The 16,239-nt window shown below is 31.5% G+C and overlaps 1 protein-coding gene and 1 long non-coding RNA gene across 25 annotated transcripts in view; one reads left to right on the top strand and one right to left on the bottom strand.

Moving 5' to 3' along the window:
* PDZ-GEF (PDZ domain-containing guanine nucleotide exchange factor) overlaps positions 1-11,381 on the top strand; it is a 178,270-nt gene extending 166,889 nt beyond the window's left edge. For 4 of the 24 annotated variants that reach the window (XR_013006335.1, XR_013006341.1, XR_013006342.1 and 1 more), the window contains 14 exons: positions 68-209; positions 269-595; positions 652-877; positions 1,173-1,384; positions 1,984-2,224; positions 2,279-2,458; positions 2,518-2,649; positions 4,014-4,160; positions 4,440-4,616; positions 4,758-4,886; positions 5,485-5,571; positions 8,995-9,129; positions 9,201-9,300; positions 9,733-9,871. Coding sequence is in view for 14 of the 24 variants with exons in the window: in XM_076408770.1 (XP_076264885.1) it covers positions 68-209; positions 269-595; positions 652-877; positions 1,173-1,384; positions 1,984-2,224; positions 2,279-2,458; positions 2,518-2,649; positions 4,014-4,160; positions 4,440-4,616; positions 4,758-4,886; positions 5,485-5,571; positions 8,995-9,129; positions 9,733-9,764 (2,167 nt within the window). In the remaining 10 variants the exon portion in view is untranslated. Of the gene's footprint in view, positions 1-67; positions 210-268; positions 596-651; positions 878-1,172; positions 1,385-1,983; positions 2,225-2,278; positions 2,459-2,517; positions 2,650-4,013; positions 4,161-4,439; positions 4,617-4,757; positions 4,887-5,484; positions 5,572-8,994; positions 9,130-9,200; positions 9,301-9,732 lie in introns of all 24 variants that reach the window. The other 20 variants (XR_013006336.1, XR_013006343.1, XM_076408771.1 and 17 more) reach the window with 15 other exon arrangements.
* On the bottom strand, positions 7,549-8,999 carry LOC143199070 (uncharacterized). Its single transcript, XR_013006348.1, has 2 exons — positions 8,322-8,999; positions 7,549-8,269 (listed from the first exon to the last, which is right to left on the bottom strand). It is a non-coding gene; the product is annotated as an uncharacterized LOC143199070 (long non-coding RNA).
* Positions 11,382-16,239: the final 4,858 nt, after the last annotated feature.

The raw sequence follows: 16,239 nt of genomic DNA, 5'->3' as shown, positions 1-16,239 counted from the left end.
GAATTGATAAAATTATAATTTTGTTTCCATTTTTAAATTTAAGATATCAATTAAATTTTATTTCTAGTATTGGATCTGATCAAGTTGATAACATCAATTCCCCTTCGAATCTAACAAGCCACCTATATCAGTCACAGAGTAATCCTGATCTCATGTCAATTTGTTATGATGATTGGAGACTGTCCGACTTTCCCGAGCATGTTCTTAAAGTAAGTCATTACCATTATGTAAAGTACTTCACACTTTAATCATCGATATACTTCTACAGGTTTATAAGCCAGATCAAAGCTACAAATACCTGCTTATACACAAAGAAACGACGGCGCATGAGGTGGTCATGTTGGCGTTACAGGAATTCGGCATGATCGATCCCAGTTCAAACTTCGGCTTATGCGAAGTGTCGGTAACTGATACCCAAACCATCAAACAGAGGCGTTTACCCGATCAGCTTCAAAATCTGGCGGAACGGATAGGTCTCAGTAGCCGATATTATTTGAAAACTAACGGCGTGACCGAAACATTAGTACCTGACGAGTTGGCACCAGAATTGGTTCGAGAGAGTGCTGTGCACTTTCTCCAGTTAAACGCCGTTGAGGTAAACATGAACGCGCTCTTCTAGTTAACCGGTTTTAATATCGCGTTCCTTTTTAGGTGGCGCTCCAACTCACATTGCAAGACTTTAGTATATTTAGACAGATAGAACCTACGGAATACATTGACGACCTGTTTGAATTGAAATCCAAATATGGCACGGTGATGCTCGAACAGTTTGCCGCTTTGGTCAATAAAGAAATGTTTTGGGTTGTCAGCGAGGTGTGCGCAGAACAAAATCCCGTACGACGTATGAAGATTATTAAGCAGTTCATTAAAGTGGCACGTAAGTAGTTTCCCAGATCATTGACACATTATTAGATATTGATAAACAATGTTTCATTTCTCTAGAATGTTAACTTTCACGTCACTATTTTAATAAGTTGTTAAAACCAACATTGTTAGATCATCATATTGTAAATAGAACATATATGTGGGATTAGATAATATTAATGATAATTTCAACCAATCTTAATTTGTTTACTATAATTTGGTTCAAATCAAAGAACATAAAATGTTGTAACTGTAAACTGATTTAAAATCTGTGAAAGTAGAATATAATTTTACATACCTTTGTGTAGGTCAATGCAAAGAATGCAAGAATTTCAATTCAATGTTCGCCATCGTCAGCGGTCTTGGACACGGAGCCGTATCGAGACTGAGACAAACATGGGACAAGTTACCAGGAAAATATCAAAGAATCTTCAACGACCTTCAACAATTGATGGATCCGTCGAGGAACATGAGCAAATACAGACAGTTGATCAGCTCTGAAGAGACTCAGCCACCTATTGTAAGTGTTTTCCCGGATTTATACTTCTATATAAACTCACGCCACTTTTATAATGCTTATAACAGAGAAAATACTGATTCATGTTTTATTTTCTTTTTCTTGTAGAATTATCTGGTACTAAACCATACTGTAAGTTTGGTGTGGTTCAGTTTTAATTTGTTTCTTTCGGTAATATGGTAATCTGAATTTATTTTGTGTTGCCTTCTAAGTAATATTGATGATAAAATTTTCAATCAAATATTCTAAAACTCTTTAAATTCAGAGACCAATAATTGTGACCTTATAAACCTGCCTGTTATTTTTATCTGTATTTTTAAATAAAACTTTTGGTGCATTTCATTGTACACATACACTTGTTCCAATCATGTTTTATGCTTAGTAAAATAAAAGACAGTGTAAAATTTTGATTATGCTGAAGGTGAGATGCGTTAACATCATCAATATGATGGTTAGGAAGAAGTACTCTAAAAAGAGCTGAAATTATCTATTGAATGCTAAATTAGTTTTAACAATTCTGATATCAACAATTTTGGACTACTTCTAAGTAAATAACTATTAATATTTTGAAAATTGTAATACATTTTGTTTTTTTTTCACAGATTCCCTTTTATCCAGTAGTCAAAAAAGACTTGACTTTCATCCATTTAGGTAATGATTCGCACGTCGAAGGCCTAATCAACTTTGAAAAGCTCCGAATGATCGCCAAAGAGGTTCGTTCCTTGAGCAATATGTGTAGCAGTCCGTATGATCTGTTAACCATGTTAGAATTGGGAGGACAACCAGCAAGTAACGCGATGGTTGCCCTTAACCAGATGACTACGGCTACTTCTCAGTATCAGGGTAAGACATATCGCAGGATCGCTGAACTTGTAGTTATTTAGGAACTTACTATAGCATCGCTGTATGTATCAGGTCAAGCTACCGTTAAGCGACGTAAAAAATCTACCGCTGCCCCAAACCCAAAGAAGATGTTTGAAGAATCACAAATGGTGAGAAGAGTCAAGGCATATTTGAACAATCTTCATGTGGAGACCGATGAACAGAAATTGCATGAGATGTCTTTGGAGTGTGAAGGTGAATTTAAGAGAAATTGAAAGTCTTGAAATGCATTGTAACATTTTTTGCTTGTTTAGGTAACTCTGCGGGCAGTGGAGGATTTTCGGGTCCAGGCAGTCAGAGGTCTAAGAGGCATGCATCGCCAGCGCCATCCACAACCAGTAGTACAAGTAGCGCTAGCGACGAGCGCAAACCTACACCTAAGTTTGGTAAGTCTTCATACAGTTTAAATTTGCTATAATAACATTTCAATGCACAATCATTTTTAGCATGAAATCTGTTCTCACCAGATTTGCAAATTAATTCTTTTAATAAGTGTACAACGACACTGCTTCGTCCGTTTGTTTTTTTATCATATCACATTTAAAAAACTGGTTATACATTATGAATTGATTGATTTATTGTTTATCGCCATTGTATGCAATTTTCGGGTATATTTTGACGTTCCCATATTTAAAACTAAAGAATTTAATGTAAACATAAATAGTATATAATGACTTTATTATTCATTATTTTACTGACTATTAGTGTATCATAAAATAGCCTTAATTTCTCCTTATATACTACAAAAACTAAATGATATTTTATTATAAAACCAAAACGTTTCTCTTAATTATTAAAAGCACACAGTAGGGTATGTATATACTCTAATGTGGCTTACCTACAAGCTTCGCCATAACCTTCAGGATTACAAATCCACCATCTCGCAAAATATTTGATTTCCTAGAAAATAAAAAAATACGAAAATGCTTTGATCCCCTAGATCACAAGCATCATAAGGAAGGTTAAAACTATCTACTAGTCAATTCTGTTTTCTTCTTCTGTGCAAGTGTTGATTTTATAAACAAGGCTACCTGTCGTGGATTGAAACAAATAATAACCAGGAAGAGCAATGTCAAAAATATATCGTGGAATTTCCTATTTAAACATTTCCATCAAGATTTTCACATGTTTTGCATCCTGTTTCCAGAACTCACTGTTATTTGATCATGATTCCGCTTCTATAACGGAATGTATTTGTTGTCAATGCTCTACTCATCGTTTGTTACAGTACCATCACAACACCCTTTGTAGTATATTGCAATCCTGCATCACCTATCTGCTTTCTTTCTGAGTTATGCAAGAATTTTTTTACATACAACTATTCAGCAAGCTATAGTTATAGATATCTTTATGTTGAAGTTGAAAATTAAAACATCCTTTGAATAAGGAGATTTTCGTTTGTATATGAGATTTTATTGATGATGTTGATTTATTTCCATCAGAACTTAACACTAAAGCCATATTAATAGCTACTTGCAAAAACGGCGAAAGCAAAGTTGTACACCTAATATATTCATCATTATAGTACTGTCGTTGGTTATGTTTTTATCTTTCAAGATAAATAAGTTGTATATTTTTTGCAAATAACGACTGAACACATTAATTTGTACATCAGAATTATCTCCTCACTTATGTGTACGTGTTTTTCTATGTTGTCAAAGCCAGTAATAATTTCTTTTTTGCGTGGTCTTACGCCGCAAATAATTTTTTTAACAACTAATTAAATGGGTTGTCCCAAAACTCTAAACAGGTTCAGCTTCTCCCCAAGCTGTTAGAAAGCTACTGTCATTGTCTGAACCGGCTAAAACTAGGCCCCATCAACCTAAACAAGCGCCGACCCATAGCGTGCCTATTAACCAATCTAGTCCTGCTGTTCGAAGAGCCCCTAGTGCCACAGGTAACTAACAAAATTAATGAAGTTCACTTACATACATCATTTTTTCTTTGGCATTTACTAAACATATACTATTATAAGTCGTAACCACTGGAAATATTTAGTACATGTTTGACAGATTTGATACACAGGAATGTGATTAAAATGTTTGTTGTTGAGGTTCAAACAAATTTACACTAGTAGTGAAGTAAATAAATAATACCGAAGGCGTAATATCAAAATTTATGTTTTTGAATATATAAAAATGTTTAACTTAATTGCAATTGTGTTTTTTTTTTGCAGGAAGTTATTCAAGTTATGGATCGCATAGTTCCAGCAGTTCAGGTACTGGCGGTCGAGCAATGCACGAGCGGTCCCATTCAGACACTCCCACGCCATTACCTTCGGTTGCATTGTCAGCGGAGAGTAGTAGTGTAACGTCACTCAGTAACTTGCCATTGAGAAAAACTTTAACATCAGGTAATAACACAGGATAACCCTTTGTTTGCTCCTTCAAACTTCTACTTGTATAGAATATCCTGATTTATTCTGAAAGCACACTGTAAAATTTCTTAATTTCCTATCGCACTCTATATGGTGGCATGTTTCTTTCTACTTCAGGTTCGGTCACATCTTCTGACTCTGGTCACAGCACAATTAGTCAGATCACCACTGGCTCCACAGGTGATTGTCACCCTTATCAAGTGAGATGTCCGAGCCCGTCAAGACATTCAACTGTACTACCAGCAGGTATTTATAATTATGATTAATTTTCATTGTTAAATACCTAAATGTTTAAAGTTTATATCACAACATGTAAATATTTTGCACATATATAGTTTAAATCTCTCCAAAAAAACTCATTTGAAAAGATAACATAGATCATTCACTATAGATCTATATTATATAATTTTCCTTTATAGAACATTTTTTAAATATATTTAATTACAGTTTATGAGGTGCTTTTGCAAATCAATGTGATATATTCTTACTTTCATTATCTTGGTTAGAGAACTAATGGTTTTCATATGATAATAAGTGATCAAAAATGCTCATTCAAGTAATACTTAGTATTTTTTTCTCTATTATCTTAAATAATCGGTCTTTTTAATAAAACATGGAAATGAGGACAGGGAAATTAACACATTTTTAGAACATTTTTGATCACAACGAATTTCATAGCTACATGCCTAAGGGTGGCCACCTACATTATTCAAAGGGTTGCTTATAACCGAATATGTATTTGTCTTGTGATGCGTGAGAGTGCCTTGTAATGTTTTTGCCGTACCCCTGTTTGTTATATACACTGAAGTGTTACATAGAGTTTGTTGTTTGTCATTGGTGATAGGCTGGTATCCTACGCGATCTGGTGCTATACCACCTTGTCCTCATGCTGTGGCCGTCTTACCCCCTATACCTCATGCTTTACGCAATGGTAAGTCTTCATGTAGCAGGATAGCGATTAATTGGACAGTACTAGCTTTTTCGCTTAGTTTGGTTTGTCTTCTAAATCTAACTGTGTGCATGAACATGTTTGCTTTATACACGAACATTGTATTTAATAAATAATCAAACTCTAACATCTATTTTAAATCAAACGTATACTACTGTACTCTGACCATATGTAAATATATGTTATAATTTATAAACATTATTCCTTTATTTTACATGTGCATATATATATATACACACAGTTTGTTGGTTTATTTGTTAATTATATTTTACTTGGACAACACTGTCATGACATATTCTTGTAAATAATTTTAACAAGTGTTGTTTGATCAAGAGCTAATAGTGAAAATATATCGATTATGGGAAGATATATCATATATCTATTATAACGACTGAGATATTTTATGACTTATATCATTGTTGTGTATTATATGGCCTATTCAAAATAACAGTGAACTCACGGCATTACTATGTAGTATTGCCTGTCGTAATATGTAAATGCATTTTAGAATTAGACAATATTTTCGTTCTCATTTTATTTTAGTTAAAAAGAGATACAATGCTCTCTGATACGTTCTAACATGTAACCGAATTAGCCTACAAAATTCACGTGGTTGTCAAACGTCTGCAAAATTCTTAAAGATATTAATGATAATAATTACAGGTTATTATAAACTGGAAAACTTTGTTTTGATACATTTCAAATCGCTGTTTATTATTACTCTGATTTAAAATGCCGAAGCCATTAGATAGTCAGAGTCCGAAACAGATTGTGTCTCTAATTAATAATTTCGAACTGAAACGACATTATATAGATGTACTACATTCTTAAAATGAATTATATTTATTAACATTATTTTTATTTCATTATTTTATTCGGAATTTTGTTATATGCCAAAGCTAAAATTAACGAAAACTCAAAGTTGATGTGGCAGTGTGTGTTGATGTGATGTTAGTTATACTTTTGCTACGTCTTTACCGCAATTCCATTAAAATGGTACACCGGCTATGAAACAATTGAATTTTTACAGGACTTATTTTGACAATCACGTTTATCAATCAGGCCAATTTTGTAACAATCGAGCAATCGAATTAGAAAGCATTGTATCTCTTTTTAACTAAAATAAAATAAGAAGGAAAATAATGTCTGATTTTAAGACGAATCTACAAATTGTGATAGGCAACACATTCGACATCGTGATGACGTGAGTTCACTGTTAAATGGACTATAGAGACAATCGTTCTGTAGCACTCGTCTTTGGTGGTATATAAAAAACTGGTCTAATATCTGCAGTAAATTGTAACTTCATCTGCATACACCTGATGAGCCCTTTATGAGGTATTTTGGCATCAGGAACTGATTAATAAACAACAGGTCAGCAAGCGCCGCTAAAACAACATGGCTTATCCGTTAACTTATCCAATATACTTCATAAGGAACCAATACATTGCTCAAAACTATATATGCACATGTTCCTCAAATTAGCAAATTACTGATAAATTACTAAAAGATGTAAAGTACATATTGCATATCTACTTTTAAGAACATAGCATTTTGTGTAACATTTTTAAAAGCATGATTTAAAATGTATATTAACAAAAATTAACCAAAACAACACCAACAATAAGACTTGTTGCTCTTTTCAATTAAACATGCAAATAGCGACTCTACTATTTAGGTTTGGTGATTCACATGACTTGTCCATATCCTTCCTTATCCAGTTTAATTGACACTAAATACTATAAATGTTCACCTATGGATCTGTTAGAACTTTTTCCGAACATCGAACACTTTTCTTTATAAATACTTTAATCATAGAGTAATAAAGATGCAACTCAATAGGGGACTCTGGCGCAAAGTTTTTGCCCAACATCCAGAGGTCGCATAATTATAAAAACCAATTATAAAATTCAATTAAATATAAATATATGTAAAAGTAAATAAATATAAATATAATCGATAACAATAAATATATAATGTAAATTTATTTATAAAATATAATAATATAAAAATAAATATATCTATAAGACATAAATAAGTATTGTTTAGTGCCATCAATTTAATCTAGATAAAATAAAGAGTTTAAAAATTAAAAATTAATTAAAAGAAGAGGTTAAAAGAACCCTACTCATAGTATAATGAAGCAATATTCTGCGGCATAAGATATTGCCTTGGCTCGCCTATTCATATAGGAACATTGGGAACTGAAGTTATAGTCATCCCCCGCTATTATAATTATTTAAAGAGCCCTCATGTTCTTAGTTTCCTTAGCTAATGAGATGAAAAAATTAACTTATGTTAAACGATTCAAATGACTTCTAAAACATACTAGCCGAGGATGTGTATTCCTGAATCCATCAGCTGGATCCAAAAAAAAACTATCTTGTTATATATAGCCTTAAGCCTTAAACCAATATATTTATATGGATAATTAAACTTTTTTTCTTTAATGAAAAGAACCCCTCAAGGTAGTTATTAAATTGATGTCACTTTAACAAATTTGTTCTTACTTGAGCAATAAATTTTACAGCAATATTCCTCGTGTATTGAATATCGGTTGACCTACCTAAATAGATTTGCATTCGGGAGCTACTATTTATTTTATTGGAGCTGCAACTATTGATCCAAGGAGAAAATTATATACCCGTTTACATAGCTTCTTTTGGAAGGGGATTAATTTCTAAAATTAAAAAAATCAATATTTGATGTTTGAATATATATGAAAAACTTACCCCAACTTACAACAACAAAACGATCATAAATTTCTTTGATACTTAATTCATTCGGTTTGGGATTTTTAACATTATCAACCATTGTTTAATGACATCCAAATACTTCTTCGAACGAAAACGATTCTGCATTTCTTTACTATCTGTGCATCCGGAGACACAACACTTCCTAGATTAATAATTCACTTTATTTTTTGTACTACCGACTTATATATACTAATGAACTAATAATTTAATCTCTAAACGTACTATTCCTGAGGACAGCCATACTGAAAATGGAGCTCAAAATAAATAAATAACAAACGTACCATAGAAACGAAGTGAGCGAATCAGTTTCCGTCGCGTCTTATAGCGATAAAGCAAGTAATAAGTTAAAAGTAGCGACATCTACATGTTGGGCGTCGCGAAACATTTCTCCAAAATTTCCTATTAAGTTAAATCTATATTTCTCTATGACCTTAATTTATTTACATTATTTTGTGTGCTAAACATGATGCAGTTAACAACTACAATTTGTGTATGTCATCTTACCGTCATAATCATCGTACGATTCCTATTAATAGTGGCTTTACAAAGTGTTAATCAGTAATGATCAGGTCAATCCAATAGTGATCGTTCTCGATGTGGAAACAAGTACTGGCAAATTGTATCTTTGAGTTCTTTTGTTAATTTTTAGGTGCCAACAGGAGACAACCTCCTTCGTACAGTGTTGCCGCTCATATGGCCCGTCTTCATCGACTTGGTAGGGCTCATTCCCATGAAGGTGTGACTCAAGGTTACCATTATCATACTGACCCAGATACCGATCAAGGTACGTTAAGGACCACGCCAATATAGACAAAGACCGGAGACTAGCTTTTTTTTAATATGGATTTTCCTTAGGAAATGAGAACTTTGACTCGACTGACAACGAAATTATTATGGTGTGACACTACAATTTGACATGACTGTAACGATATTAATAGCTGAAACACATTGGAAGGTAATAACAACACTGCTTCAATTGACTTTTGACTGATATACCACGACTTACATCTTTGTAGCGATTTACGTGGAATTATGCAACGATATGTGGGTATAGTTTATTAAAACCATGTTTATAGGGTGTAAAATAATGCTTATTTTATTTCGATGTTTATTAATGGTTTTATTTTAAACAGGATGCCGTAAATATAATCATTTTACCTGAATTTTGTATTTACAAAATTCGTTTATAGATGCATGAACTCGATGCCTACGACGAACTATGACTCTTTTGACTATATTTATTTTAAAGCACGTGTATAAAATGTATGAATATCATGAAGCACTTAAAATAACTAACATTTTTTAATGTACAGACTACATATGTTATTTCTCGCCTATTATTTGTTTAAACTAATTTTTGGATAAATACAACGAGTTTTTGTTTCAGATGACGAAGAAACCCAAGTTTCTGCAGTTTAAGAGGCGACTCAGTGGAACGGAACAGATAATATTTATTGGAAAATTTCAATTATATACATATAGCACTTTTTGACGTATAAATATATTAACTATTCAACCATTATTTAAGGGTACTGAGGTTGACAATAGATTTAAAAGAACCTTTTAAGATTTCGACATATGTATCGATCCCAGTATAACTTAACACAAAAATATCTTTAATTTATTGTTTGCCTCCGTAACACGTACCTGATCTTGAAAGAGTTTGCTCCTTTAATATATTATTTATATATAATGAAATTATTACATTATTGTCTTTATAAACCATCGTTGTAAATATTTTATTTTATAAGAAACATTTTCTAATTATTCTGAATAAAATCAGTATTTGTTTATATTTTGTATATGAGCCTAAACGACGGCTGAACGTTTCCATTTTTATAGTAATTCGTTTCATCATGAACCTGAACGACCAGTTCTGCTGGTGTACTAGGATATCTAAAGTAACATATCTCCTGACAAAAATAAATGACTGGTATTCATGATGACATGTGATGTTGAAAAAATGCAGAGTGTTTTTAAGGAAGTAGGAAAGAACATTGATATATATTTTTTGACGATTTGGAAAAACTTTTTTATTTTGGTTGATGTATGTTGAATCTATCTATTGTATTTTTGTATGAAATGTAGCTCTATTTGAATCACAAACCTTTGTCGATGTTGCTTACCTATAGTTTACTAATTTTCCTGCTTTAAATATATTGATGAATGTTGAACATCAGCTCTATTTTAAGCATGAAACATAGATTTTACTGAAATGTTTTTAGAAATCAATATATTTGTGGTAAGAGAATCTATTTAAGTATTTATTAACATTTTCATATATGGTGGATTGTAATCATCCTAGTTAAAATTGTCAGTCAGATCATTCCATAGTGTAAATAATAATCTTCTATTTCTCTATATCAACATATCTTTCTAGACGTGATTCTTCCAATTCTAAATCATAACAAAAGTATTTTCCCATAAGCTTTGTTTATAAGAAAAATGGTAGACACGAGAACTTTTATCATAAATTAAAGAATAGTTTTGTCCTACGTGCATTTTAAAGAAATTCCTTCTAAATAACTCTCTAGACTGAAGATAAAAATTATGGTATAAGCAGTTATCGTTATAAGTAATATCATGTATGTGATTTTTAGTTTTGCCCACTTATATGTTTTCTTTTTTTTAATGACCATTTGGATTTTTTTCTTACGTTTATTAATATTGGAGTTGCAATTATTCATTTAGGTTATAGTGATGTTTGAACTAGTCTTGTTCATTTTTTTAGAACCACCATAAAATTATGCTTTATATTTAGAGAGCAGTTCTAAGCCGACTATAAGATAATTAATAAAACATTATTGGCATAATAAAATATTAATAATGTATAGTATTAAGTGTTTTGGCACGTTATCAAAAAGGTCTAAGTATGTTTAGGCTGCTTTATAAAGGTAATTTTATCCTGGCTCTAGCTGATTTCAAATGATATTATGTAATATATGTTGTAAATTATGTACAAATTAATTTCACCATATTTAAATGGTTATATGCAGTATCTGTCATTATGATTTTAAATAAATTATTATAGATAAATAATGTTTTTTTAACAGTTTCTTCCCTTTAATAATTTTACGAAGAGTTACTTAATTTTAAAATTTTCAATATATTTCTTTTAATATTTAAACAGGCAATAGTTTATGTGCCGTTTTAATCGATGATCTTTTGTTACTCGTCTGGTTAGAGCATAATTCAGCCACTATAGAAATTCTGAGTTTTTTTTGCAAAAAGTGCAACCAAGTCATTTTCGCCAACCACCATTAAAATAGTTTTTAGTTATCGGACTAGATATACGTTGGATGTGCCGACATTTCCCAGGCAGTTATTAATTTTTGTCGACTAATAATTAAAGATGCGTAATCAGTGCAATATTCATCTTTAACATAGGACAAAATGTCCTTTTGGAAACTGCATTTTCAAAGTGCAGTAACTTTTGACTAAGTAAATGATGGTACTAACATTATATCTATATATGCTATGGACTATTACCTGTCAAACATATGCACTACAATATGGTTTTATTGTTCAAGTAGAGATACACGACTTTACGCCTTATTTACAATATGTATCGTAACGCTCAAAATTTACTGTAAAATGTAAAAAACATTCAATGCATGCGAGTTCTTTGATTATGAACCAAAAACTAGATTACAAATAACTGAAACTTTTAAAGAACACAAGTGTAGAGTGTGTGCCAAAAACATCTACAAGTATGTATTTAGGATATTAAAAGCATACATTAAAATAATTGGTAGTCCTAGTTGTAATGATGTTTTCCCATTACTTTATAAAGAGTCAATTATGAGGTATAAAAATGTGTTGTTTTATTATTTGCTTAATACCCATTTTTATTTAAAGAGGTATTACTACTAATGTTTTTAATTAGCTCGTGGAAATGAAAAAGATTTATAGTTATAAGTATCGTATTCCTACATAGTTTATGTGGATTTATAGTTGCAAAAATAAGCCACAGTACTCAGCTTCTTATTGTAATTTTCGTTCCGTTATCAGCGAATAGCTTGTTTTGTCTAAAATGTTCAAATTCAATTTAATAGAATCTGACAATCTTAGTTATGTCCTTTGGAAAGAAGATATATATATATTAGTGTCGTAGAATTTTTAGTTTTATTGTCGACGAATAGATAGCGCTTATGGCAACCTTATTGTACAACCTAGTATAAATAATAAATATTTATACTTTATTCAAAATCCTAGTCCAGAATCTGAGACCAAGTTCCTGATTGGTATTATTTAGTTTTGCGTATATGACAAAGATATCATAAAAATCATTCAAAACATTTAAATTGCTCTTAAAAACTCCATCAGACCAAAAAATTATGGATACAGGCATTTGCATTATATCTGAATGTATTTGTGAAGATATTTTGTGTTAAAGTTGTTTATTATTTCCTGTTTTTGATTATATTTATCTTGGTTTTCAAATGTTTTGCTGTTATGGGCTAAACCAAAGCTAAATTTGATAACATTACATGGTTTGATTGTCAAAAATCAGTATAAATTGTACAAATTGTAAATAAAATGAAATTTCTATAAATCACAAAGAAACTTTTATATCATTTGCAGATTATTTTACTACCAGTTGCAGCCACGTTGTATACGATATTTTACGCTCAGTTTGGTAAAATCAACAAAGTCTATTTTTATTATAGGGGGTGTTTACGATTTCGTCGACTTTCTGACACATGTGCGCTCTCGTGACAACGTCTCTAACGTTATGAATGTTCAAATCCCACGCGAAGCAACTTCGTTCGTATAAAAATAGAGTACGTAGATTGAGGATCCCCTCGTCTATTATTAGAACGCTGAATTTTTCGTTAAAAATGTTATTATGGAATTTGTAAATTAGATAATCCTAATCTCTCCTTGGCACACCCGATATAGCGCCGTTTATTAACTGTTTTTGGAAATTTCACTTGCCTTCTATGTTTTTTTTTTACTTTTTTTATGTCTTTTATAAGAAATGTATAGTTTTCGTTTATGTAGTCTGATAAACCGGAAGTAGTTGAGCTGAATTGGTTCAACATAGAGATTGGTCAGGCATTATAAGGTCTGATATAAATAGATACTCTCACTTTAAAATATTTCTTGCACAAATTTATATATGGAGAGATAAATAATGACATTTAACTCAAAAATATCTTTATCATTTAATTATTATTAATTTTTAATGTTCATTAAGTCATTTAAATAAATAAATAAATAATAGATTTTCATAGGTTATTATATTTGGTTTGGTTATTTTATTATTATTCCATATTAGAAAATAACAAATAAATTAGAAAAAATATTAGTATATCTGAAAATTAATTTTTGTGCATTAACATTTTCATAAATAATAATATGTATTTTATGGAAAGGTTTTGTAAATAAGTTAGTATTCTTTAAGATAATAAAAAGAAAGTAAATCAAGTGTATTTCTTATATAATAGAGTAACTATAATTGTACTTCTATTACTAACTTTAGAAGGCTTTAAAACAATTAATTTTCATTTAAGTATTTTAACAAAAAATCATAAATAATACTATTAAATGGTATTGATATATTAAAGAGTATGAAAAACACCATTAATTAAAACAATTCAAAAAATAAAGATTATGTTTTATGCGCGTAAACTAAATAGAGTTAAGTAGTTATAATTTGTTATAATACCCACTGAAAACATATAATTGTTTCTTTATGCCATATAAGTAATACGATAAAAATTATTAGTTTATAAAAAAAAGATAATAATTCTGTCACTTACTGACTGTGTTAATGTATTAAAGTATGGACAACCATATTATTGTTAAGAAATGTAGTTTTAAGAATACTGAATATAATACTAGATTAATAATATATTAAAAACTAGCTGACCCGACAGACTTCGTCCTGTCAAAAAGATTTGTAATGTGGCAGTTTTTGTGCCTACGTATTTTAAAAAATTCTCCTGAACAGAACCATCACCCTGGTGATAGGGCGTTGTGAATAAAAAATAATTAAATAAAACATATATAAGGATTGAAAAGTAAGTAATCGCTTTATTGTTAATCATGTGAATCATAATTATTATTATTATTATCATTATATTGCTTTGTGGTATACGATGTTTTTTGTTTGATTACCTGGCGCATAGATAAACAAATCTGATGGTTTTCCAACACGGGAACAGGCAACATACAATTGACCATGTGAGAAACATGGGTTTTCTAGATTAATACCACAAACACTTAATGATTGCCCCTGGGACTTGTTTATAGTCATAGCAAAAGCAAGCCGTCAACATGTCTATAGGAAATTTGCCATTACCAATGTCAATGAGTTGTTTAGAGAATATGTTTCCAGATTGGTCATTTTGCAACTCGACACGCATATTCTTGCTTAAATGAAGTACTTTAACATGTTTCCACAAATTGGAGGACTTTAGACATGCATTGAGTTCATCAGCTGGCGTTGATCGTGGAATCACTGGCAATGTTTGACGAAAATCTCCTGCTAATAAAATCATTGCACCACCAAATCGGTTATTATTGCTACGTAGATCTTTTAAGGTTCTGTCTAAAGCCTCCAAAGATTTTTTATGTGCCATCGTGCATTCATCCCAAACAATCAATTTACATTGCTGCAAAACCTTTGCCATTGCAGAGTTCTTCGAAACGTTGCAGGTTGGAGTTTCATTGCTTTGCATATTTAATGGCAATTTTAGTGCTGAATGGGCTGTTCGACCACCTTCAAGCAAAGTTGCTGCGATTCCCGACGAAGCGAGTGCAAGTGCAATTTTATTTTGTGAGCGAATTGTTGCTAATATTAATGAAATAAAAAAAGTTTTTCCTGTACCACCAGGTGCATCTAAGAAATAAATCCCTCCAGTTTCATCATTTGTTACTTTCATAAGAGTTTCAAATACATACTTCTGTTGTTCATTTAACAGTGGAAGATTTGTTTGAATTTATTCTTTCAAAGCGTTGAGATCATACAGTCTTTCTCGATGCAACTCTTGGTTAAAAGCGTCATGCATTGGACGATTGGGCGCGGTCAGGCCTAATTGAATTAATAGTTTGTTTGACATTATCAAGCACATGTCCTCAATTGAAATCAATGCTTCATTGTAAATTTCTTCACTGATTTGTATATTTGGATTTCCCATTCTATTCCGTATTTGATACAAAATATCATCACACATATAATCTTTGTACTTCATCCACAAATCAATTGGGTTTGATGGGAAGCATGTAGATATGATTATAGAAAACAATGTTCGTATTTGATGAGCGTGTGATGATATTACAGCATCATTGAGAGTTTGATCCCAATGAGCGTTATTTTCAAGCAATTGCAAACGTTGACAGGCTTCTCTGTAGGATCCACACAATTCATCATCAACATTTCCTAACTATTAGAATGATGTTGGGCCACGTACATTGACTAATAGCAGTCGTAAATAAAAACATTCATCATTGCTTGGATGTACTGAATAAATCCGGCCAATCGCATCGGTGGAATATACATCTGTATATCCTGGAACTGGTTTTCCTTGTTTCCGTCGTATAAATCTCCTTGAGGATTGATTCCAGGTATAATATTTTGGCATTTCAGAATATAGCAATGTTTGTGCGAAATCATCGTTTTGGCATGTCTCAAAAAAACTGGTTAATGTAGTAGATGGTGGCTGAGCAGCTCTTTGTACTGCGTTCTGTGCTGTAAAATACACTCTTTGTCCATTTTCTAAATGCACAGCTAAGTGAACAACAGAAGGGTGTCTCTCATGAATAGGAAAAGAAAATATTCGCCAAACTGCTTCATTACTACTGACATAGCGGCCCATTTGGTATTGGGTAACTTCATCATTAGAATTCTCTGCACCAATTCCAATCACAGCCATATCACTCCCTTTGG

Source organism: Rhynchophorus ferrugineus, unplaced genomic scaffold (genome assembly GCF_030347505.1).
Source record: "Rhynchophorus ferrugineus isolate W39M unplaced genomic scaffold, kcgeb_rfMv2 rfM6, whole genome shotgun sequence".
Taxonomy (NCBI): Eukaryota; Metazoa; Arthropoda; class Insecta; order Coleoptera; family Curculionidae; genus Rhynchophorus; species Rhynchophorus ferrugineus.
Note: the sequence above shows the minus strand (reverse complement) of the source record. Positions and strands in the feature narration are given on the sequence as shown.